This window comes from Barbus barbus (genome assembly GCF_936440315.1).
Source record: "Barbus barbus genome assembly, chromosome: 41".
Lineage (NCBI taxonomy): Eukaryota > Metazoa > Chordata > Actinopteri > Cypriniformes > Cyprinidae > Barbus > Barbus barbus.
Window position 1 is genome coordinate 10,613,132 of NC_136719.1, and position 26,506 is coordinate 10,639,637.

The following is a 26,506-nucleotide window of genomic DNA, read 5'->3' on the forward strand; positions in this document are numbered from 1 at the left end:
AGCAAGGGGTAAGGGAGGGAACTGAAAGAAGGGTAAGCTGTCCAAATTCACAAACACCGACTTCCGGGTTTTGCGGACGTCGGAGGATCCCTCCTCCTTCAACCGGGTAGGAAGGATCCTAAGGAGGATGCAGACCCTGAATTTGGACACAGCCACTGTTAATCTGAGGCAGAAGTGTGCCTGCAGAAAACACTGGGCCAGATACTGCCCTCTAGTGACAGTTTAGAGAAATAACATTTACTGTGTTTACACACTCTGTATATGAATCTCTACTATAACAACAGAATTATTCACTTTTCCTGTTGTGATAATTGTATTTATATGGTCTAACCATTGTAAATCTCTCATGCTTTCTCAGAAAATAACCAACCAACTTCTCTGGCAGCTGACCTCATAGACTACAACATGCCCCTCACGACAACCTACTTGAAACAGAAGAAATTACAGTGCATGAACAACAACGAGCAGGTACAGCAGTCTTCTCTAACATCTGTACATGTTTATTGATCGACACATTCAGCACGTAAACAGCCAAGGCTCATTTCAGTTCATCCAGATGGCGCAGAAATCATTGTGGACGTTGTGCATTAATGACAAGGAGGTGTTTTACTTCAGTTTGCATTTATTTATTTTTATCAGAACTAAAAATGTCACTATTCACTATTTTGTAGCCCTAATCTAGGTATTTCTGGCACTGTCAGAATGTGCTGCTTATAATATGCAGAAACATGAACTCATAGGCCACCTGTGGGTGGGGTGGGTGGATGTGAGTTTGTGTAGTATTTAGAAGGAATGGCAGTTAGTTCCCTTCTAATTAACAAGTGTTCTGAGCAGCTGGCTAATTAGCTGAGGTGTGAGAAAACTGTTGAAATGCCAATCTAATGAATAAAGGTGAACCGTTCTTACAGTCACGTACACCTCGGTTTGTACACACACTGAAATGTGTTCAACTTAAAGTTTGCTCATTAGACACTTGCTTGCAATCAGCATTGTTAGTCCAAAGGCCCATTCACACCAAGAACTATAACGATAAAGATTGTTTTATAAATCACTCTAATTCTATGAGGAATAGTAACGTTCAGACCACAACTATAACAATAACGATAACATTGCAATCACAGACCTTTTTTCTTTTTTTTTTTGATAAATGATAAAAACGTTGACCACAACCACAACACAAAAGCTTGAACAGTGACTTAACTGTAGCTAAAAGGAAATGCTCTCAGAACTTTGATTTAATGTTCTAGCCAAATTATGAACGCACATTCTTCCAGTAAGGTTAATACAAAGTTCATTCAGTGTATCTGGTTTTTCAAAAGTTAGCACAAAAACGTTATTATACTTCATTCATGGAAGATTTTATTTCTGAAACATTTTGTTCTTTAAAATGGTTTCAGAAGAGATCATTCATAAGTAATGTTTCCTTACATTTTTTTTTTTGAAAATGATAAATGGAATGTTCCCTTAACGTTTGCATAATGTAACAAAGCAATGTTTTTTACATTTTAAAAACTGGACGTTTTGAACATTCAGAGAACGTTCATAAATAGTGTTTTCAGAACTTAATGGGAATGTTAGCAAACATTCTTAGAACATATTTTGGTTAGCTGGCCAGTCACATGCTTATAATAACCAGAAATATCAGTACACAGAAATATCTCTATTTACTCCAAATTATGATTCCATTTTTCTGTTATTGTGTACTGAATGCAAGACAAGACATGCCGCAGTGTGATTTCATTATTATTATTGAATCTGCCTGTGCACTGAAGTTGTTCGATTTCTATACTGTGAAATTCTTCCAAGAGTCTCTTATATAAAATGTCCTAATATAAAAGCTTGTGATGCTCAGAAATCTCTGTTTTGAATCCATACCTTGTTTTCATGTATCACTGTATTCACTCTTTTTGAGTGTTTGCTTTGAGAAAATTGCAGGGAGCAGACAGGAAGTGCATGTGAAATGTCCTACCGCAGTTTTGGTCTCTGTGGGTGGGGCATGACAGGAGAAGTGGGCAGATGAGCTAAAAGCACAAGAGGCACTATCAATAAAAATAGGGTACAGTTCTATATCATATTACCTTTTTTAAGCATTTGAGCTACATATGCCATGTTTTTGGTTGTGATAATTATTAGATGTTAGATTAGGCTAAATATAATCTAAAATAACATTAACACAGCATGAGGCTTTACCCACATAAAAAAATTGTCATGATTTGAATTAAAGGGAAATGCTGTGTGTGTATGTGACAACTACAATAACTAAAAAATAACATTAGTTCCAAGCTAACTTTACAGCTTAAAGGGTTAATCCACCCCAAAAATGAAAATTTTGTCATTAATCACTTACCCCCATGTCATTCCAAACCCGTAAAAGCTTTGTTCGTCTTCAGAACACAATTTAAGTTATTTTGGATGAAAACCGGGAGGTTTGTGACTGTCCCATTGACTGCCAAGTAAATAACATTGTCAAGGCCCAGAAAAGTATGAAAGATATCGTCATAATAGTCCATCTGCCATCAGTGGTTCAATCTGAATGTTATGAAGTGATGAGAATACTTTTTGTATGCAAAGAAAATTAAAATTACGACTTTATTCAACAATTCGTCTCCTCCGCAACTCCTCCAACTCACCGTAGGGCCATTTTGGAGAATATCTGCTGGACTGCGTATGCTGTTCTCTGTCAACCGCACCGCACGGTTATGTTTTCTACATTTATTTACGAAAACAGCATCTCCGTGTGGCGCAGCTGACAAAATATCTTAATTTGTGTTCCGAAGACGAATGAAGCTTTTACGGGTTTGGAATGACATGGGGGTAAGTGATTGACAAAATTTTCATTTTGGGGTGGATTAACCCCTTTAATTTAGGCTAAATTTGCATTTAAGTTTTATTTAATTTTGATATTCATTTAATGTTCATTGCTAAAAATAAAATAAAAATAACAACATCACAAATCAGGTTTTTAAACAACATTTAGACATTTTTAGGCAAAATATTAAAAACAGGATTGTAAAAATTGAAAACTTCATTCAAAATGAATGTACATTACAAATTTGTGGTCGGTAAGAATGTTTCTGAAAGAACGTTTCTTATGCTCACCAAGGCTGCATTTATTTGATCGTAAATACAAAGATATTGCGAAATATTTCTACAATTTAAAATAATGGTTTTCTATTTTACTATATTTTTTTAATGAAATTTATTCCTGTGATTTTAAAGCTGAATTTTCAGTACAAATTACTCTGGTCTTCAGCATCACATGATCCTTCAGAAATTATTCTAATATGCTAATTTGCTGCTTAGGAAACATTTCTTATTATTATCAATGTTAAAAACAGGTGCTGCTTAATATTTCTATGGAAACTATGATACATATTTTTTTCACAATTCTAGTATTTATTTGAAATGAAAATTTTTCTTTTACTTTTGATCAATTTAATGTGTTTACTGAATAAGTAATTTCTTTTAAAAAACTTAATTCTAATAATTATAGGGTAAAATTAAACATTTCAGTCAATATAATAAAATTTGAAAGCCTTACGCTAGCGACGATGCTTTGAAGGTTAAGGTCCGCCTTTCACTGTTAAAGGACTTATTTTGTACCCTTTTTGCAGAAAGTATAAGGAAGATGAAAAAGGCAGAGTAAGAAATGGAGACCAAGTGCTGAGAGACAGAAATGGCAAAAGAAAAGAGAGAGAAACAGAGAATTGCACAGATAGGCAGAATAATTAACAAAGAGGCCCTCGGATGAGCATCGGAGTGAGAGCAGAGGAGCAGACGATGTGGTGAGGAGGCTGGTCGGCCCTGCAGGATGCGTGTGTCCAGCTCAATTCAATAAAGAAGGAAATTAGCAGCATCCTTCCTGCAGGCTGCAGACTCCCGGCTCTCAGGGGGGTGGGGTGGAGGAGATTAAGGAGAGGGGGAATGTTCATTATCGTTTATGGCCTTTTTTCCCTCATTTGCTGTATCTCCTCTTCAGGAAACTCATTTCATTCTCTCTCCTCCTTTAGCTCTCTTTCTCCCTCCCACTTTCTCTCTCTGGGGAAAGGTGTGAGATTCTCAAATATTCTAGCAAATTAGGCCAACTGTAGTCACATAGAAAACAGATGATAAATTACATTCCTACATGCATCAAATGTATAATGTTTTCTTTGTGATAGTCAGTCAGCTTTGCTGAAAAATAGCTGCTGTATTTGTAAATGTATTTTGTCCATTGTCACACTGAAGAATTAGCAGTGTTACTACTAAATTTAATATGGCAGAGGTGGCATGTCTAGCAGTGTGAGTGAATGTGAATGTGTCGTTTGTTCTTTATAAAAGCTGTATTGTGCCATTTTGTCTGTAGGTGGCAGATTCACCAAGCAATTCATTCTGCTAACTAATAATCCAACTAGCTGAACAAAGTTGCTTTGTAATGTAATGGTGGTTTATTCCAGATATGCTACGACAGTCAGTGAAAACAGGTGAAAAATTTATTTAAAAGCCTCAAGGACATTTCTGTTACAGTGACAGATTATTTTATTCCATTGTGCGCTACTTTTGATTTATCATTTTATTTTAATGGCAATGGTTATTAAGTGTGCATTTGTGTCTTCTAAAATACATTACAATAGCAGTTTACAACCACACAGTTTGTAAACTGGCTTAAAAGATAATGATTCACATTGTTGTCTTGCATCGCTGTTGTTAATCTATTTCCTAAAGTGAGTCTAAATATAACAGACTTTTGCTTCAAAACACTGGTATGGACAGTTTGCATTATGAGCCAGAATTGTATTTTCTGATTCCTTTGAATGTATGTGTCAGTGTTGTGGGGGGAAGGGATGAGGCGAGGACTCAGTACTGCAGAGAATGGGCTTTTATTAATAATAAACAAAACCAACCAAAACTACCCCGTAGGGGAAAAACAGGACCGCTGGCAGGCTTGGCAAGGCAGGACAGGACAGGGGAACATACGACGACGAACAGGCACAGGACTGAAAACACAAGGAGATTATAAAGGGAGCAAATGAGGAGGGTAATGAGGTAACAGGTGGGGCAAATTAACCAATAATCAGGAAACAAGATGGGTGGGGTCAAGACAATTGACGAAAGCACATAGAACTAAACAAGACCAGCCATGTGGTCAAACACAACAAAAACACAAGCACATGGCCAGCAAAACAAATCACTAGCCATGTGCAAAACAGGACACGAACGTGCAGCTAATGAGAAGACTCATAAGCCGCGTGTTCACAAAAAACAAACATGAAAGCACGCAGCCAGTGAAAAAAACACCAGCTGCGTGCAACACGGAGCAAAACAAAACGAGAAAGCACGCGGCCGAAACCGAACCGAGTGCCAAACAAAACACACACACACACACACACACACAGAGGACAGAGGAGCGCACGGCCCGAGCGAACTTGAAATCGCACGCTCCCCAGCAAGAACAAACCTGGAGCGTGAGTGTCCGAACCCCGACACGAAACCAGAACAGAGTCTGAACAAGACAGGAGTGCCGGGATCCGAACACCACGCCCCAACATGAAACAGAGCACGCAGTCAAGAGAGCACGCAGCTCGAGCACACTCGAAGCCAGAAAACAAGACAAGAATGGAGTCACAAAACCATGAATAAACTAGACCGAAGTGACAGAACCCTGACAGTATGTGCTTCTCCTGAGGGCTTCATTAGTGACTCATAAATCAAAGTGTGTATGTGTATGTGTATGTGTATGCTCATGTACTTAGATGTTCTGTGGGTAATCGAGGACAGTATCAGGATGGAGAGTTTACTGTATTGATGTATCTGAATAGAAAAAAAACTAGGCTGATTCTTAGCTGTGTTCCTTGATTTTTCTTATTTCTACCATAGCAGTCTTCAGTATGCTGAGACAGTGGGCATATGGACCAAATCTACAATTATTTTGCTGCTTTTTAAAATAAAAAGATGATGTGGTCTTGCTTTAGCAAACAGGTTGTTTTATATGAATATGGATTTCTAGAACAAATGTTGCATTTACAGTCGAGGAAGATGGAGGCAGAAAGAGAGAGGGGAGGGGACGTGAAGTGCTCTAAAGTGGTTTTGGTGATTCTGTACCTCACTGTACAGTACTTATAGCAGTGGCGTGACGTCAGCGCCCTGGCCCCGCCTCCGTCTTCAGGGCTGGAGAGAGTCGCGCGGAAGGCTCGCGCGACCGCAGCAATATTGTTGCAATATTAAACGGATAGAGAGTGGAGAGGAGAGGGGCTCTGCAACGAGGGGGATCCTAGAAGAATATTAAAAACAAATTGCGTCCACCGGTGAAGGTAAGGATTCAATTAGACTGGCATGAATTCATTATCTTAAATAGCAGGTTATTATAGATTTCCCCTCAGCAGAAAACGGCGTGTTTAGTCTAGTGCTGCAGGGAAGGTCGTTATGTTTATTTATCATTCTAGTCAGGAGTTATGACATGTGTTCGTTTAAAGTTGAACAGTTTAAACGACATTGCAGTTGTTTACCGTGGCGTTTAACCTGTACAAACACGCGACGCGTTTGCCGGTCAAGTTGAACAGTATATTGTTGACATAAAGTGTTATTTTAACGTATTTAGTGCGTCGCGATCGCGAAACCTTGGCAACAGGATAGCGTCCATTTAGATTGTTATCATCACTCAGCATTTCTTTCTGAAGTATTTTAGTCGTGGGTGTCATATGTTAATAAATATGCGCTTTACACGCTTGATGTATTATTGATAATGAATGCACGCTGACAGCAGTGTGTTATTACTTTTTTGTTGTTTGGTTAGTTTGTTTGTTCGTTTTATTTACTAGCACCGTGAGTATAAACGCAACAAAGCAGAAATATGTGCAGGACTGTCAATTGGGTTTAACTTTACTTAAGGTCTTCTGCTTGCTAATAACATATATCACACATGTAAGATCTGTATAAAGAAAAAAAAAGTTATTTACTTGCAAATAACATCAGAAATAAACAATAGAAACAAACATGTAGCCTAGGTGTGTATGAGACCTACATGCTGAGCTTTCGAGTCACTTGATTAATCAATGTGGCCCTCAATCTGTGTTTGAACTTCTTTATAAATCATATTATTGCAGCTATATGAAAATATAAATTAGAGAGTCATGAATTGATGATACTGTATAACAATGGGTGACGAGTCTCTAGGTTATATGAATGGGTTTGGGCATTTAATTTAAAGAATTCGTTGATGGATTTGGGTAGCTTATGTGGAGAAATGCATGACTGAAGTACATCAAGAATAGTTGAGATAGTGGAGTTGTTGTTTTTTTATTTTATTTGGAAGGGTAAGAATTTTCTCTGACAACATTTTCATTAATGATATAGGCGTATGGATAAATTAATCTTTTTTTTTTTTTGCAATATATGCTTATACAATATATACTGTCGTAGCTTGATATTTTGAAACTATTGAAATTATTTTTATTTAACAGCTATATTTTTAATGTGTCCAGCATGTGCTTTGAAACGTTTTGTTGTGGGTTGTTCATCCAGATCTGGCAAAGCTGGTTCTGCAGGCTATCGTTACTGGATGTTGCATGAAGGCCTGAAATCAGAGAACAGCGTACTAACTTACAAATCTCACAAAGTGCTTTTTGTATCATTAAGATAGATACGTTTCAGAGATTGCTGCCTTTGCTTTCGTAATGCTTGGGTTTCGATTGTTTGCACTGCCACTTGTTCTTGGCCCACTGCCGATGACACTTAGCTTCCAGTCAGATAAATGGTATTTATTTCTTTAATAAACATTCACACCCTATTGTGGACAATTCACATGCACATAGACAGAAAAAAAATATTATTGCAAAGAAAAAAGTTCAGCTTGCTCAGCCTTGACTGTAATTGTGTGTGGATTATGTTTTGTGCAATTAATAGACAGCTCAGCAGTTATTCCACTCGTTTCTGTCTCTTCTGTGCCTCTGGCAGGTGGTTTTGTAGACTGATGTGGGTGTCTAAGAACCGAAGCAATGTGATACTGAGTCAAATGCCAAAATTCACATTTATTCCTCCATCTTTTTAACATTGTCTAATCCTTATCCTGTGACTCTTTGCTCTGCTTCTTTTTCCTTATCACTCCATTTTTAGCAATGACACACTACCCCATTTTTCCTATATATACAGAGTCGCACATTTCACAGGGCTATTTAAATGTCTCTTTCTGGCTTTAAGTTTAATGGCTATGCAAATTAAGAGCAGAAATGGTTGGCGAAGGGTTAAAGGCTTTAAAACCTCCTTTATCATCCTCTGCCTTCTGCCAGAGCTTCACAAGGATAAAGCCTACCAAAATAAAATCACTTTTTCTGACCCCCACGTCAGCCTGTCCAGCAGAAGGGAAGCACCATGAGCCATAATCCCTCCCTAAAGCCAAGCTGTTCGGCCCCGAGGATCTCCCTCGCTCCTTCTCTCCCTCCCACTCGTGCACTAGCCATTTAAATAGTCGAACTCATCCCTCTCCCATCCCTTTTTTTCGCTCCCTTCCGCTTGCGCTCCCTGTTTCTCTCCCCCTCTGTGCTTTCTCAGCTCTGGTTCTCTGAATCTATTGTTCTTTGTATTGTCCCTGTGGTATTCCTATGACTGTCTCTTTGCGCCTTCGTTCTCTGAGAGGGTCTGTGCCATCCTCTGCTCTTCTCCAGCCATTACAAGACGCATCAAAATTCCCATCTGGAGCCTTGAGATGTGTCTCTTTCTCAGTGCCACTGTTTCAGTGTCCCATGAGTCTGTACAGCCACTTGTTCTCTCATCACTGCAGATGAGATGTGCCGTATCTTAAAATGAAATTAAAATTGACACTATTATAAGCAAATGTTTGTCTTTGTAATTGCTAAATCACCATGTCACCAAACCCTCTTTTTTCATGTCTGAAATACACTGCTGTTCAAACATTTGGTGTCAGTATTTTTTTTTTCTTTTAAATATTAATACTTTTATCCAGAAAGGATGCAATAAATTGTTTAAAAGTGACCGTTAATATGTTTATGATGTTACAAATGATATTTATTTAAAATAAATGCTATTCGTATGAACTTTGTTTTCATCAAAGAAAGTTTGAAAAAAAATCATGGTTTACACAAAAATGTTAAGCAGCAAAAATATTTTCAACATTGATAACATTAAGAAATGTTTCTTGAGCATCAGATCAGAATGATTTCTGAAGGATCATGTGTATACTATTTGAAATTGTAATAATATTTATTACAATATATTCTTATAATTACTGTTTTTCATTAAATAAATGCAACCTTTGGTGAGAGAAAAAATTACTTGCCCCAAACTTTTGAACATACTAGTGACAATTTTTCACTCTCCAGTCAATTCCTGATGGACAAATCCGTCCTGTCCTAATTTTTAGTTTTTTGGAAAATCCTGTTTTACAAATGTCATATTTCAGGAATAAAATTGGTTGCAAATTACGTTACATGTCGTTTCTTAATATTTTCTCCAGGGTGTTTTTGATTTGTCTTAGCATTACGATAGCCCAAATAGCCGCAGCTGGTTTGAGCTTAATTATTTCTGAGCGTCTCTGTGCATCTGTGCCACTGAGCAATCTATTGTCATTACATCCAAGTGCCCAAACGCAGTATGTTTTTGTTTGGAACGTTATTGTTGTTCTTCCACAGCCCATGTGAGCATCATGCTAACCAATGAGATGCTGTCCTGATGATGGGTCCCCCACCATGTAATTTCCTGTCTTTTCACGGCTCGTTTCCTCTTGGGCAACATGTGCTTTGACCTGAGGGGGAATCTAGGATGTGACATACAGGCTCCCCAGTGTCCTCTCTGCTGTTCTGCACTTGTCTGGTGCTTCACTGTATATAAGACTTATCCAGCAGAACGTCAGGCCTCCCTGAAGAGCTGTCTGTACTTTACCGTTACTTACTTGAAGTGTAAAAGTGGACCTTAAGGTGACTCCCTGCTGAAAAAGTACATTTCAATATAAGAATTCACATGATCAGGAGCTTCACATGAGGGCAAAAAAAATTTGCGTTGGTCACGCAAATTTGTTCCATTGATCAACAGAAAGCTGCTTGGTTTTAAAGTGACTTCTGTGTGAGCTGTGCTTCATGCGTTGCTACACTGTTGACAATAGACAGTGACTTTTTGTCAGCAAAATTTCATTGAGATTTCCTCAATCTGGCCGCACCTTTACGACGGTGTTTCCTGCACTGCTGAATCTTCTACCGCACCACAGCTCTAGAAATGATGCTTTAGTTGAGTTTTAAGCTTGCGGTCTGAATTGAATGTGATGAGTATGCAATTTCTCTATACTGAAAATACAATAAAACAAATTCAGTGTTTGTGCAGTGTGCATGCAGCAAAAAACATATGATGTGACCAGCTTAGTCCAGTTTGAGGACAAATGACTCTCATGAGCTGGTCCTTTTTAATGAATCGGTCAAAGCGACGCACAGATGAATCACAGACAAACTCATCAGTCTAAAACCACTTAATCACTTGGTGAATCAGTCTGAACAGTTCCCAAATTAACATCTGACTCACTCCCTGAAACTAAGTCATTATTCTTGAGCATATCTAATTTAATATGTTATGTTGCAGCTATTTGAAATTTGTGAGACTTCTTTAAATGAATGCAGTGTTATATTAGTATTATGTACTATTATAATGTTATATTGAATTTGTTTTTTTTTGTTTTCATTTTTATTTTAGTTTTGATTTAATAATTTTATTTGCTTTTGTCTTTTTTTTTTTTTCTTTTTTTCTTTTTAGCTTGAGGCTAATTGAGGTTATTTTGCTTAAAGTATTTTTATTGCCAAGACAACATTTAAATTTTTTTAGGTTTTTTGTTTTGTTTACATTTTTCATTTTTCATTTAATATTTATATTTTAGTTTATTTCAGCTAAATTAAACCAAAATACTTTTAATACTTTTAGTTTTAGTTAAGTATAACAACACTGAATTAATGACTCCTATAACAATGTGTAGTTAAAGATACACACAGGCAAAGTTTAGTAAAAGTGTGTTGCGTTCAGTGGTACTTTAAAATGTTTTTTGTTAAGTATTTTTGTTTAAAATATACAGTATATTTATGCATTAAAAAACAAAGTATAGTACAGTTGTCTATAATATACACTATTAATATATAAAAAATGGTGCTATATAGCACTAAAAGTGGTTCTTTGGCTTGTAATCATAGGGGAACCACTTTTGGTGCTGTAGAGCACCAAATCTTGGTTCTTTAGCGGTTCTTCAGCATGACTGAGGGGCTATATAGCACCGCTACCATATACAGAACCTGTTAAGCTCCTGTATGGTTCTTCAGCAGTTCTTTGAGGTGATTAAGGTGCTATATAGCACCACTGCCATTCAAGAACCTGTTAAGCCCCTTTAAAGTTTCTTTACGAGCCAAAGAACCACTGTTGGTGCTGTTTAGCACCATTTTTTTGAAGAAATACAATGCAATATGGCACCTCTTATGGTTCTACATAGCACCATTTGACAAAGATGCTGTATAGCACCTTTAAAGATATGGTGCTATATAGCACCAAAAGTGGTTCCCCTATGATTACGAGCTAAGAACCAATTTTAGTGCTATATAGCACCATTTTTCTTAGAGTGTAGTTATGGTCATGTATTTTGTAATTTCTTCAGAAGCAGAGAAAGGGGTTAATCATGGAGAGAGATTTGTGACTGACTGGATTAGAGGAGAATAGCAGTAGTGGGACCTACAGTAATCCATGTGTCTGTTGAATGTTGGGTTTGACCTCTTGAGGTGTCATCTGCTCTTGAATTCTGTTGGGTTTCTGCTTGCTCCCTACAAATCAGCATGTGAAATGGGAAATCTTGATCATCATCCCTTTTTCTTTCCTTTAAGCATTAGTGGAATGAAACTAAATCTGAACGAGTTGGTCTTCGTGTTTGCAGTCTCCATCCACAAGCAAACTACACGTGCCGAGCCTTGTGTACCTGACAGACTAAATTGATCATGCCCCTTTTGTTCATGCTTCCAGAAAGGCTATAGGACACTGCAGACAGAGATGACGCGATCAGTAGCAGAGGTCGTTTAGAGACAATAGCAATCAGCTGCAGAAGCAGCATTGTAAGACATCAATTGGTCAGTCCATGCAGAAAGAGAGGGCTGAGATCAGTTGCAGAGGTCACAAAATGCACGGCTATGCCAGTCGTCTTTGCTGACCTGGATAAAGCCATTGCTCCATGGTGTGTCTTACAGGAAGTGAGGTCATCTCAGATATCAGCATTCTTCGAGTAGCATTTTTTTAATATATACTCCACCATTTCTATACAGTCCTGATGGTCAGTTTAACAGTGCGAGAGGACATCAGGACATCTGTGTGAGTACGTTTTTATTCCACTTCAAACGAACAGGCCTGTGATTCTGTGTGCTGGTCCTTGACAGATATTTTCCAGCCATAAGAGATGATAAAACAAGCCTTTATTGTCAACATTTGTCAAGAAATGACTCTCTTTAAATTTCCGTCGATGCTGCATGTCTCGCAGAGTACAACAATACTATGTCAAAGGAAAAAAAGAAAAGAGTATGTTTTTGTTTTATCGCAGCAGGAGTAAGTATCAAAGGCTTATGTGCTTCACAGGAACATGACACTTCATCAAATAGAGAAAATGCCAGAATGTTTATTTAATGGCTCTACTGATGTTCTGCTTAAAAAAAAAAAAACTCTCTATCTGACTGAAATATCAGAGAAGGACTCAAAAATCTGCCCAGGAATTGCACTAGTAGAATATCAATCAATCTACACAAAAGCAGAGATGTTTTTCCCTGAGTAGGCTACCCCCAAAAAATAAAAAATGATTTAACAGTGTGAAGAAATAGATCAAAAATATCCCATGTTTCATTTAGCAATGTTATGGGGAGCAATCATGCCTCCTGCAGAGAGGGGGAAGAGATCACGTGTTTGATTCAGGAAGCAGAGCTGGTATAGTGACCCCCATAAGCTATTGATTTAAAGCTGCGACTTTATCATAGGTACAATGGACCACTCTGGCCATTCGGTTCTCTGGGGTTTGGCCATCATTGCAAAAGTAGTGAACTATGGCTAATTTATCGTTGATAATGAGGCACTGAATGTCATGTCATAGATTCAAAAATATATATTTTAATAGCTTTCATTAGCAGGCTGCGATATTGAGACAGAAATCAGAAGACTTAAGAGATGCCTGCTTTTTGTGACATTCTGTTGAACTCTTTTTTTGAATACGTCAGCGTGTCTAATGTAAAGCTCCCCTAAGACATCTAATCGAGGTCTGGTGAACCCAATACTAGTCTAATTTTACAAGGGTTTACTATGAGCAATTAGTTGATTAGTCATTCAGGCAACACACTGAATAGTTGATTTTGAAAACTGATGTTGATTTGTATGATGATGAGTCGCTTGTAACTTTAATTTAAGATTGGTTCATGAATCCCATGTAGCTTGTGGATTGTACATTTTCTGATTTTCTATATTTTGGCAAGATTATACACTACCAAATCAAATATTTGAGATCAGTAAGTTCTAAGATGCATTAGATTGATTAAAAGTGACAGCATAGTCATTTATAATATTACAAATGCTTTCTATTTCAAATTAATACTATTAATTTGAACTACTATTTATTAATACATTCGGTTTGTAATGCGTACCGAACCGAAAGTCTCGTACCGAACGGTTCAATACGAATACGCGTATTGTTACACCCCTAAAATATATATAATTTAAAAAAAAAAAAAATATATATATATATATATATATATATATATACACACACACGTCATTAGTAATTTTATTATGAACTGAAAGCTTATTCATATGAAGAGAGCTGATATTGACAAAACATCATATTATTATTTAAACTAGATACAACACACTTTATTAAATTGTGCAAAATGTTACTACATTTCTTTTTATAATGGGTTTATGTGAAGATAGATTTAACTTGTTTTAAGTTCAGTTGAATGTTATATTATTTTTTATGTTCAGTAATAGTTTACTTTTACAAATTTAACTATAATGTTAAATAATGAAAAAAATATCCAGTTATTATGAAGCATCAGTGTCAGTATTGGTATCTGTGATCCTTGCATATATTACTTAGTAAAAATATTTATATAAATATTTAAATATTAAATATTTTATTTATTATATATTACATATTTAAAATATAACTTCTTGGTTTTGATTGTACATTAATTTGGAGATTAAATCTGAAAATATATTGATTACAAATTTTATTTATATTAATTCTAAAAAATATAAATTCTATATTCATTTATATTTAATTGATTGACAGCATTAATTTCAATATATTAAATTATAAAAGAAAATATCAATATTTGTTTAAAAAGTAAATAAAAATATTAAATATAATTGATTTGATTAAAGAAATGTAACAGTGCAAAAATCATGTGGTTATCTTGTCTTTTTTTAAGCTTTACAGTCCCAGCCCTCATTCACTGTCATTGTATTGAAAGGAGTGTCCAGATATTCTTTGTGTTCCACAGAACAAAGGAAGTGATTTTACCAAACAACATGATTTAAACATCGAAGAAGTGACACACTTCACCTTTAAAGCAAGTGCAGACTGATAGATGAGTGACGTGTCAGAGAGACGATCTTGTGTCTTTACTCTTTTTGGATTTTGTTCGGGGCTGTGTGTAGAATAATGGGCAGGGGTGGGAACCGAGCGTGCAGATTTTGTTTTGCTGCAGTTCAGAGAGGGAAAGGGGGGATCGGCAGGCAGAAATAGCTCCCCTCCCCTTGCCTCTGGATCAATGAAGGTCCAGTCAGAATCATTGATCATAGCCCGTCTTCATGTAACCGAATGCGTTATGTTTTTTAGCCTGTGGCTGACACTGGGGTGTAATATCACAAACAGACACTGATATCAAACTGTCTGTTTGTCCTTCCAGTGATTCGATCATATCCGCACGCACACTTTTTTTCAAAATCTAGCCTTTCCTTCATAGCATGCTTCAGATGAGCACTCACCAAGTGTATTTTTGCACGATTATGTATGTATACCTTCTGTGTCAGTGCTGGTATTTTCCCTTTTCATGGACGATTTTCCTGCTCGATCAATATTCTGCAGTGGAAGCTCATGGTCTGCAAGATGGTAATCCTCATTGGACCTCACAGTGTGTGTTTTTGTATGTGTTTGAGGGCAAATGGATCTCTGTATAAGCGTGCAGGCTTGCATGCTTTAGTAGAGTAACGCACTCTTATCAATACACTCACCTTTCTGTGTTGAAATGATACAGTGTGCTTCCTTAGGAAGCTATTGATTCCAGCGGACGGGTAGAAGGCGGTCAAAGACAGAAAGCTCATGTAACATGCTCAGACATCTGTTAGATGTGAGAAATAAAGGCTTTGATGTGACGGACAGCAGGCAGTTTTCCTCCAAGGGCCCAGATAGATGCTCTGACCTTGTGTGTGGTGGGTGTGTGAGAATTTGGCTCCTCAACTCTTATGATTTGACATAGCATTTGAAAAATATTTTGCTGGAGTAATATGATATATTTCAGAGTAAAAATGATATTCAGTTAGAAAACATGTCAGATGGGAGTTGAATTTATGGTGATTTGATGGTGGAAAGTGGTTCTTTTCATTCTAAGTTACTGTTTTTTTGATAAAACATTAAAAGTAAAACTGAAATAGCATACGCTTGTGAATCTTTCAAGTCAGAGATTTGTAGAAAACAATTAAAAAGGAGAAAACGTAAAAGGGATAAAACTGAATCATCATTATTGTTATTATTGTAAGACAAGAAGACTTCAATAGTATGATTTTTATATAAGTTGTAATTTTATTTTTATTATTACTATTATTATTTTAGAACATGCCTAAATTGAGACCCAAAAAAGTATGTTCGCTTTAAAAAAAAAGAAAGAAAAAAAAAAAACATTTCTTTTTAGATAATTTCTCTCCAGACTAAAAATGTTTTTTTTTTTTTTTCTTCTCTAAATCAGTTTTAGTATTGCAGATCTTGATCAGTTTCCAAGGCAGCACATATGCTTTAGCATTCCTCCTTTTATTTATTTATTTTTAAGTCTTTAAATTTACTTCTTTTTGCATTTGCAGCCATGTCGCTGTCCTTGCCTTGCTGTTGGGTAGAGATTGAAGATGGAAAAAGGAGGGGAACTAATTGCAGATTGAATAAGACGAGACACAGAAAACTATCACTCGTTCCAGCCATACATGCAAAACAATCACTGTCACATAATCAATCATTTATGCTCAAGAAAAACCGTGACCGTCTCACTTTTTTTATGCTACATTCACTTTTTCCCTTTGCCGAATGATTCATTGTAGAAAAAGCACTGTGAAAAGTCCAAACCCAGTTATATAAAGGGGTTATATGACGTTGCTAAAAAGAACATTATTTTGTGTATTTGGTGTAATGCAATGTGCTTATGCGGTTTAAGGTTCAAAAAACACATTATTTTCCACATACTGTACATTATTGTTGCTCCTCTATGCTCCTCTAACGCGCCGATTTTTACAAAGCTCATCGTTCTGAGAAGCGAGGCGTGCTCTGATTGGCCAGCTATCCAGTGTGTTGTGATTGGCCGAATACCTCAAGCGTGAGACGGAAATGTTACGCCCCCTTACCGTATTGTGATGCCATGTCCCGGCACAACGACACAAACAATAAAACCCATTATAAATGAGGCATTTGTTGCATCCAATGGGGACATAATTACTGGTTATAATGACTTGTACTGTCTTTTTATGCGTTGTGTTGTGCCGCGTATCGTAGAAACGCCTAACAAGCACTACTCTACACAGAGTAGAGTCTTTTTTTTTATAATAAAATGAGGTTTAAAAATCGTTAAAGAAATATTTAATGGTACAGTACTCAGTAAATTGTTGATCTTGATGTTGTGAATTAATTTTGGGTTGTATGGTTTATTGTATTGGTTTCTATTGTTATGGATTAATGTAATTTTGTTTTTTACTGGTTGGACCCCAGGAAGAATAGCCACTACCTTGTACAAGCCAGCATTGTAGCCTCTTCCAGGTTCAGGAAATAGTCCTCCGTAAAATGAGCTGCACACACTCGAATATTTGGGTTGAACTGTTCTGGAACAGTCTTGTAAATACAACTTAACCACTGATTTCTAGTTGAGTCTTCTTTTGGAAGCCCAAACAAAGTACTTTCGCTTTCACAACGAAACACAGCGTCTCCACAACATGGCGCCGGCGGCAGCAACAATACCACAGCAAGAATAATAGTTCCGCTGTCTTTCATTGCATATATGTTTGGGTGGTGTTTTGCAAATCTTCCCACACCGTGACGTAGACATGCGGGGGTGTGTTTAAATGAGCCATTTTAGGGGGCATGTTTGAATCTTAACTTTTATAAAGAATATCTCTTTGGTTTTGAGACTTTGGTCTTTGCAACTTCAGGGAACTTATCTATGCACGAACAGCTTGTAACACTCCAAAGAGAAAAGAAAAGTTGAAATCGCATCATATGACCCCTTTAATATTAAAGGCATTTTGTGGGAGTTTCATTGATTTTTTTTTTTTTTTCACAGTATCTAAAAGCTGTTTATCAGGTTAATTGTTTTGGACTTGCCAACATAAACCCAAAGGCTACATTTCCACAGCATTGAGCGTCTCAAGGACACCAGCAGCCGGTTCCATATGAGAAGGAAACGTTAAAGAGTCAGATAAGAAGGGTTGGCTTTCTAACTGGATTAGCTTTAAATGGCCCTGCTACCAAAAAACAGACTAGAAGATCCTCAGTGCAGGCAGAAGGGGCCAATCTCCTTACAGAAGCCTTTTTACAAGCTCAGGAAAGCAAATGTTGCCCCAGCATTCTCATGCATGCTTGAAACTGTCTCAGAGAAAGACATTCATTTGTATTCATATTTTAGTGCCTCTGTGCTTGACAAAACAGCACGGCGTGCCTCTGAAGGTAGGCATCAATCATTGAAGGTACATTAGGTGTGTGCGCATGTGTATTTACGTGAGGAACCCATTTATTAATATGCTATGTTTTTTTTCTCCCAAGACCATTCTGTGAACTTCAGACCTGAAGGCAGAAGAATGCCCAGGTAGTCAACTCCCCTCGGCATGTCATTGAAAATAGACTTGCTCCTGAAGTTAATGATTTTTTAAAGACTTTACCCCCTTCACGTCTTAATTTAGACAATTTACAGCTTGGTATACAGCAGGGCGGCTAACAAGCTAACCTCACTAATAAAGTCACTATACAAATGTCCGCAGTCCTGGCTCGGAGGTTCACGTCATGCAAACGTAAATCAGTTAAAGCGATAAAAGGCTCCTTTCATTCTCACCCACCCAAAAGCGTATTATTGTGAAAGCAAAGTTAATCAACTAAATGAAAATGCGAGACAGGACAAAGGTAACGCCCAGCCCTGGCTGAGAAGAGACCGTCTCCCAAGGACATCTGCTCTTTGTGTTTTGTGAATGCACACACAGCTCTCAGACAAAAGAAACCCTGAAACACACATGCACAGCCCACAGAGCCACTCAGACCCTCTGCAAATGAAAGAAACCAGGTGATTGGACTTGTTTCTATCTGTTATTCTCATTAAAGACACGGAGGAGCTGGGATGTTTCGTGAAGGGGGAAAATGCCAGGCTGTCCCTGCTCTCTTTATCTGCATAGGCAGCAATTTGTCAGAGAGAGAGAGAGAGAGAGAGAGAGTGGAATGTCACCTGCATGCAGATGAGAGGAGGCCGTAAGCATGATCATTTATGAACAATAAAAACTAATAAAAGACCATCAGAATTGAGCCGTAGGGGTGCTGCGAGATGGAGTTGGAGAGATTTGGCCGCTGATGACCTGCATTGTTCTAAATTGGATTATCTGTGCGGTGCTGATCGCGGGCTTGAAACGGTTAAATGCGATTTTATAAGATTATAATTGAAAAGGAGTTAAATGTCAGATTAATAGAGGCTTCTGTTTGATGTCCTATTGGAAGATGATTAAGGAGGTGCTGGATTGTCAGTTCTGTGACTTCAACATGGGAATGAAAATGCGGCAGAATACATTACGCAGGGTTTGGGGGGTGGGACGGGTGTGTGACCGCTTTAAGTGCGATCCTCTTTGTTGTCTACCTGATGGTTTGAGCTACAGCGCATTTCCTCGTGACCTTTAAAGGCTGTATTTGACCCCTCCCTCTGCTGTCTGTTCCTATCAGCTGACCCTGCTGACTTCTGCTGACCCCTGGGCATCGTTCTTAATCTCTGGGGGTTTATTTATAAACAAACATGTGTCCGATTGCTGTATTTGTAGGATGTATTATTCAAACGTTGATTAATAAAGTCAGTGTAGGGTTCAACAGTAAGAATGACCTGTTGGCCCAGAGTCAGTGTGAGAGAGTTTCAGGGAAGTCAACAACACTAACAGCTACTTGAAAAAGAACAATCACTTGCCCTTTCGGGCCAGTGCTGCTCTGACACTGAAAATCATTTGTTGATCTTCCACGTCCATTTTTATGCCTTAAAAGTTTAAATGAGCTTTTCTGTTATGCAAATTCTGTTGATTTATCAAATATACTGATATATAGATATAGATAACTCATGAAAGTCTTGAAAGCAGCAGTAAAAGTGCATTGAAAATGACTTTGCATCTCATGTTACCATTTTCCAAATGTCCAATTTATGAATTTATGAAGCTATGGCTATAACTTGTTGCAAATGTATATTTGGTAAAGATAATAAAAAATAAATAAATATAATATTTTTTTTTTGGAAGGAAAAAAGCTTTAATATACATTTCTATAATTGTGCAAAAAGAAAGATTTCACTTTTGTGCAGCAAAAGCATGAATTAATTTGATCAAAAATACAGTAAATATAGTAATATTGTGAAATTATTATTGTTACAATTTAAAATAACTGTTTTCTGTTTCAATAACTTTTAAAATGTAATTTATTCCTGATGTCAAAGTTTTTTTTTTTTTAAATTATTCGCCATTACTTCAGTCTTCAGTATCACGTGATCCTTTTAGAAATCATTCTTATATGCTAATTTGGAAAACCATGATAATTTTTTTTCAGGATTTTTTTAATAGAAAGTAGAAAAAACAGCATTCATTTTAAAATAAAATATTTTGTAAAAACAATAATTGTTTTTAAAGTCACTTTTGATAATATTGCTGTCTGAATGTACTAAATGTAATAAATTCCGTAAAAAAAAATTATATTGACCTCAAACTTTTTACCCCAAAACTACTATCCAAAACAGGTAGTTATGTCCCAAACTCACCTTTGCACATTAAATTGGCATAGAAGAACAGCTAAGACTCCTTTAAGGGAGCAGCAGGGCGGAAGACTTTGTCCCATCAATAATGCAGTGTCAAATTTGCATGTAAAGCACCTTAACCAATCAGAGCTGGGCTGGTGGTGGGAGGTATTGTGTGATTGGCAGCTCTGGGGGGAATGCATCTGTTTAAACAGAGGTCGTGCCATGCGGCAGGGTTTCCCTTCAACAACAGGCATGAGCAGATGGGTCCTCACCCCGCTGTCCCTGGGGTGGCTTTTACTTTCGCTTGTCTAATAAATCATCCTCTTCCGTCCAGCACATTATGCACAGGTATTTCATTGCTTTTCAAACCCAGCACAGCATGTACAGCCAATCGAGCCAGTTTGAGATGCTCATGTTGATAATGAACACATGTTCCAGACTATAACTACCGAACAGAACCACTTGAGCTCTTGAGATTATTTAGAGACATTCATTTGCGGATATAGGTTGTTATGTAATTAAAATGAGATGATGGCTGTTCTCCAGAGGTGGAAGGGCTTGGCAGGATACTATCAAACTGAGCTAGTTTCTGAAATTGAGGAGCAATTTAATAAGTCAAGGGAACAAATTAAGTTTAATAGCCATCATTACAGTCATTATTTTTAAAATAATACATTTGTGTCATTTAAGGTAATTTCTTTTACTTTTCGGAAAAGAAATTCTGAATAAGACAAGTTTAGCCTTGTTCTCTCTGAAAGATTCTATTGACTGTTTTTCTATTAATGATCCATGCCATGAACATTACAAATGTACTTGAAGTGTCATCCAAACTTGAGGAAATGGTGCTGTCAAATGTGGAGAAACTGAATTTTGTGATTTTTATTTGATTCACATATTTATACAGGCATCCTCACCACTGATTGCTGTGAGTTTAGTATATGAATGATAGAAAATGGATTTATTCAGGAAAACAATAATTTATTTGAAGATACTTGTTATGAAACAAAACAAATTGCTTGTGTAGATGGAACAAATTGTTAATGTTCAGAAATGGATCAATTGAATGCGGAGAAAATAAGTTATTATTTTATATATATGTGTATATATACAGTCATGGCCAAAAATATCGTCACCCTTGGTAAATATGATCAAAGAAGGCTGTGAAAATGAATCTGCATTGTTAATCCTTTTGATCTTTTATTTAATAAATTCACAAAAATCTAACCTTTCATTAGATAATAAGAATTTAAAATGGGGGGGAAATATCATTATGAAATAAATGTTTTTCTCTAATACACATTGGCCACAATTAACGGCACCCTTTTATTCAATACTTTTTGAAACCTCCATTTGCCAGTTTACATTTACATTTACATTTAGTCATTTGGCAGACGCTTTTATCCAAAGCGACTTACAATTGTGGAATACAAAAAGCGATTCATCTTGAAGAGGCAATCAGACAGAGGAAGTGCTCGTAACACCAAGTCTCAGTCATTGTTCAAATAAGTACAAGCTAGTAAGGGAGGGAGAGAAAGATAGAGGGAAAGAGTGAGTTTTTTTTTTTTTTTTGAGTTTAGGATGAAGTCAAGTACTGCCGAAAGAGATGAGTTTTCAGTTGTTGCTTGAAGATTGACAGGGATCCGGCATTCCGGATAGGGGTGGGAAGATTATTCCACCAGCCAGGAATGGTGAACGAGAATTTTCTGGAGAGTGATTTTGAGCCTCTCTGTGATGGTACCACAAGGCGTCGCTCACTAGCAGATCTCAGACTTCTGGAGGGGATGTAGGTTCGTAATAGTGAGTGTAAGTAGGAGGGTGCTGAGTCTGTGGTAGTTCTGTATGCAAGCATCAGTGTCTTGAACTTGATGCGAGCTGCCACTGGTAGCCAGTGCAAGGAGATGAAGAGAGGTGTAACATGCGCTCTTTTGGTCTCGTTGAAGATCAGTCGTGCGCCGCTGCATTCCGAATTATATGTAGAAGTTTGATTGTGTTTGATGGCAGACCAGCCAGAAGAGCATTGCAGTAGTCCAGTCTAGAAACGACAAGGGCCTGGACAAGAAGTTGTGCAGGATGCTTTGTCAGAAAGGGCCTGATCTTTCTGATGTTGTGTAGTGCAAACCTGCAGGATCGAGCAGTCTTTGCAATGTGCTCTTTGAAGGTCAGCTGGCCATCAAAGATTACACCAAGATTTCTGACCGAAGTTGATGGGGTAATCATTGATGAGCCTAACTGAATCGTGAAGTCATGCTGTAGAGTCGGAGTGGCAGGGAAGACAAGAAGTTCCGTCTTTGCCAGGTTGAGCTGTAGGTGATGTTCTTTCATCCATGCCGAGATGTCCGCCAGGCAGCCTGAGATCTGTGCAGCTACCGTTGGGTCATCTGGTTGAAAGGAGAGATAGAGCTGTGTGTCATCGGCGTAGCAGTGATAGGAGAAGCCATGTGCATGTATGATGGGACCCAGCGATGTAGTGTATGTGGAGAAGAGGAGGGGTCCAAGAACCGATCCCTGAGGAACTCCAGTGACCAGTTGATGTGGTTTGGATACCTCCCCTCCCCAGGCCACCCTGAAAGATCTACTGGTGAGATAGGATTCAAACCAGCGAAGTGGAATCCCAGTGATGCCCAGTGATGAGAGGGTAGACAGAAGAATCTGATGATTGACAGTATCAAAAGCAGCAGAAAGATCCAGCAGAATGAGGACTGATGATTTGGAATCGGCCTTTGCAATTCGCAGGGCTTCAGTGACTGAGAGTAGCGCAGTCTCTGTTGAATGGCCACTCCTGAAACCTGACTGTTTAGCATCCAGTTTGTTGTACTGTGAAAGAAACCGTGAGAGCTGGTTGAAGACAACTCATTCGAGTGTTTTCCCTACGAATGGAAGGAGAGAGACAGGTCTGTAGTTTTCTAAAAGAGAAGTGCTTAATGTAGGCTTTTTGATCAGTGGGGTTACCCGAGCCTGCTTGAATGCTGTGGGGAAGATGCATGTGAGGAGAGATGTGTTGATAATGTGTGTGAGTGCCGGAAAGAGTGTGGGAGAGATTGTTTGGAGAAGGTGTGAGGGGATTGGGTTGAGAGGACATGTTGTAGGATGGCTGGAGAGGAGAAGTTTGGATACTTCTGCCTCGGTGAGGGGACAGAAGGAGAAGATGGGAGTTAGAGCAGTGAATGTGGTTGATTGGAGGTCCTGTGGAGTTGAGAACTGGTTACTGATTGTTCTAGTTTTGTCTGTGAAAAAAGAGGCAAAGTCGTCAGCGGTTATCAAAGTGGTGGGAGGTGGAGGAGGGGGACAGAGGAGAGAATTAAATGTTCTGAAGAGATTACGCATGTCTGGAGCGCTGTTGATCTTGTTGTGGAAATGTGAGGATTTGGCAGTGTGGACTTCAGTAGAGAAAGATGAAAGCAAAGACTGATACCTACTCAGGTCCGACGGATCGTTTGATTTGCGCCATTTTCTCTCTGCCACTCTGAGCTTGGTCAGATTCTCACGAAGAACATCGGATAACCAGGGGTTAGAAGGGGCAGCCCGTGCTGGCCTGGAGGAGAGAGGACAGATGTTGTCTAGACAAGAGGTTAGGGTAGAGCATAAAGTGTCAGTGGCTGCATTCACATCCAGAGAAGAGAAATGGGTAGGCGAGGGAAGAGAGGAGGATACTACAGAGGAAAGAAGGGAGGGGGAAAGGGAGCGTAGGTTGCGACTGAAAGTAACCGGTAAGGGAGATGGTGGCACCTGGGTAGCAAAATGTAAAGTAAATGTAATGAAGAAATGGTCAGAGATATGTAGTGGTTGTACCAGAATGTTATCTGTAGAACAATTGCGTGTGTAAATTAAGTCGAGTTGGTTGCCTGATTTGTGCGTGCTAGTAGTGGTGAGGCGTTTGAGATCAAATGAAGCTAGGAGTGACTGGAAGTTTGTAGCATAAGTGAAGTGAAGTGACATTCAGCCAAGTATGGTGACCCATACTCGGAATTTGTGCTCTGCATTTAATCCATCCAACGTGCACACACACAGCAGTGAACACACACACACCGTGAACACACACCCGGAGCAGTGGGCATTTTATGCTGCAGTGCCCGGGGAGCAGTTGGGGGTTCGGTGCCTTGCTGAAGGGCACCTCAGTCGTGGTATTGAGGGTGGAGAGAGCGCTGGACATTCACTCCCCCCACCTACAATCCCTGCCGGCCGGAGACTCGAACCCGCAACCTTTAGATTACAAGTCCGACTCTCTAACCATTAGGCCACGACTTCCCCTAAGGGAAGCATAAGGCCTGTCTAGGTGAATGTTGAAATCGCAGAAGATTAAGAGTGGAGTGCCATCCTCCATGAAAGAGGACAGCAGTCCGTCCAGCTCATCTAGGAAGGTTGGTAGAATTTGGCCAGGGGTACGGTAGATTACCACAATCTGGAGTCTTATAGGAGCTGTTACAGTAATGGCATGAGATTCAAATGAGTTGAGATTGCCTAGGGGAGAGTGGGTAGAGTATTTCCAATTGTTAGAAATGAGCAAACCAGTGCCCCCACCCCGGCCAACTTCCCTAGGTGTGTGAGAGAAAGAGAAATTGTGAGAGAGAGCAGCTGGGGTTGCCGAGTCTTCTGGACGAATCCAGGTCTCAGCCAAGCCCAGGATGCTGAGTGTGGAATGTAAGGAAAAAGCAGAAATGAAGTCAGCTTTGTTGACAGCTGACTGGCAATTCCAAAGACCTACAGAGAAAGAAAGAGGTGCAGTGGAAGATGTAGAGATAGGGCGCAGGTTAGCAGGGTTACGTAACCTTCTGCGTGTGTTTTTAGAGCGAGGTTGAGAGAGAACCGGAATGGTTTGGAAACACATGATAGACGTGGAAGGATAGAGGATAGGAAAATGTGAGGGAAGATAAAAACGATACTTAAGTGTGTGCTCGGTGTCGTTGCTCGGTCAAAGTCACGCAGGAAAAAGTCGTCTGTCTTTACACTCGTTGGTCCCTATGTTCACCAAACCCATCTTGAGTGTTTGCGTCTAAAAAGCTAATTTTTTAGTTTAATCTGACCATAGAAGCCAGTCCCATTTGAAGTTCCAGTCTTGTCTGATAACGGAATATGCTGGAGTTTGTTTTTTGATGAGCTAGGAGAATTTTTCTTGAAACCCTCCCAAACAACATATGGTGATGTAGGTGCTGTTTGACCATTTTCTTTAAGGTTTTCTGACCCTGAGACTCAACTATTTTCTGCAATTCTCCAGCTGTGGTCCTTGGAGAATCTTTAGCCACTCAAACTCTCCTTCTCACTTTTTAGATTTAAGATGGCGCCACAGATAGCAGCTACAGAGCTTTGCTCTTCAGTGTTTGTACTGTTTTTGTTTGTTTTTCCTGTTTTTTGTTTCTCAAACACAATCAGTTTTACCAGGGATGACCTGCTGGACATTCAGCAGAACACACCACAAAATCTTTTATCGGATTTTGATTATTCGGACGTTTTGCTGGACATTGTAGTTGGCGGAGCCGTAGCTCTGGTCAAACGCTTCAGGACACGCAGACGGGGGAAGTGAGCCGGCGTGCTTGTGAAGCTTTGTCAGCGCGGATTTAGAACGGCGTTGCCTTGCATCTATCTAGCGAATCTCTGCTCTCTACCCAACAAAACGGACAAACTCCTTCTGCTCTCCCGGACAAACAAGGATTTTTCTAACTCTGCTGCTCTGTGTTTCACGGAAACCTGGCTGAATGGCGACATACCGCACAGCGTGCTACATCTCGCTAACTTTCAGCTGATCAGAGCAGATCGCAATGCAGAATCAACGGGGAAATCGCACAGCGGCGGGACGTGCTTTTACATCAATGAGAGGTGGTGTACAGATGTAACTGTGTTAAAGAAGATGTGCTGTTCAGATCTAGAAACGCTGTTCATTAACTGCAAGCCATTCTATTCGCTGCGGGAGATATGTTCGTTCATTCTCGTGAATGTCTACATTCCACCGCAAGTGCACGTGAGCTCAGCTTTACAGAAACTCGCTGATCTGATCACAGACACAGAGCAAAAACACCCGGACTCTGTTTTAATCATTCTCGGGGACTTTAATAAAGCATATCTCTCCCGCGAACTGCCAAAATACAGACAGCACATGACATGTCCCACCAGAGACAGTAATATATTGGATCACTGTTACACAGCGATAAAGGACGCATATCACTCTGTCCCACGGGCAGCTTTAGGACTCTCTAATCACTGTTTGGTTCATCTCATACTACAGGCAGAAAATTAAATCTGCAAAACCTGTATTAAGAACTGTTAAAAGATGGACTAAGGGATTTACAAGCCTGTTTCTCTCTCACTGATTG

General features: G+C 38.7%; 1 protein-coding gene across 3 annotated transcripts in view; it reads left to right on the forward strand.

Annotated features, from left to right (window-relative positions):
* The window catches only part of LOC306860746 (nucleolar protein 4-like), a 98,412-nt gene that overhangs the window by 24,270 nt on the left and 47,636 nt on the right, over positions 1 to 26,506 (forward strand). For 2 of the 3 annotated variants that reach the window (XM_079402620.1, XM_079402619.1), the window contains exon 4: positions 359 to 468. In XM_079402620.1, coding sequence (XP_079258746.1) covers positions 359 to 468 — 110 coding nt within the window. Of the gene's footprint in view, positions 1 to 358; positions 469 to 6,149; positions 6,291 to 26,506 lie in introns of those variants that run through there. The other variant, XM_079402621.1, reaches the window with a different exon arrangement.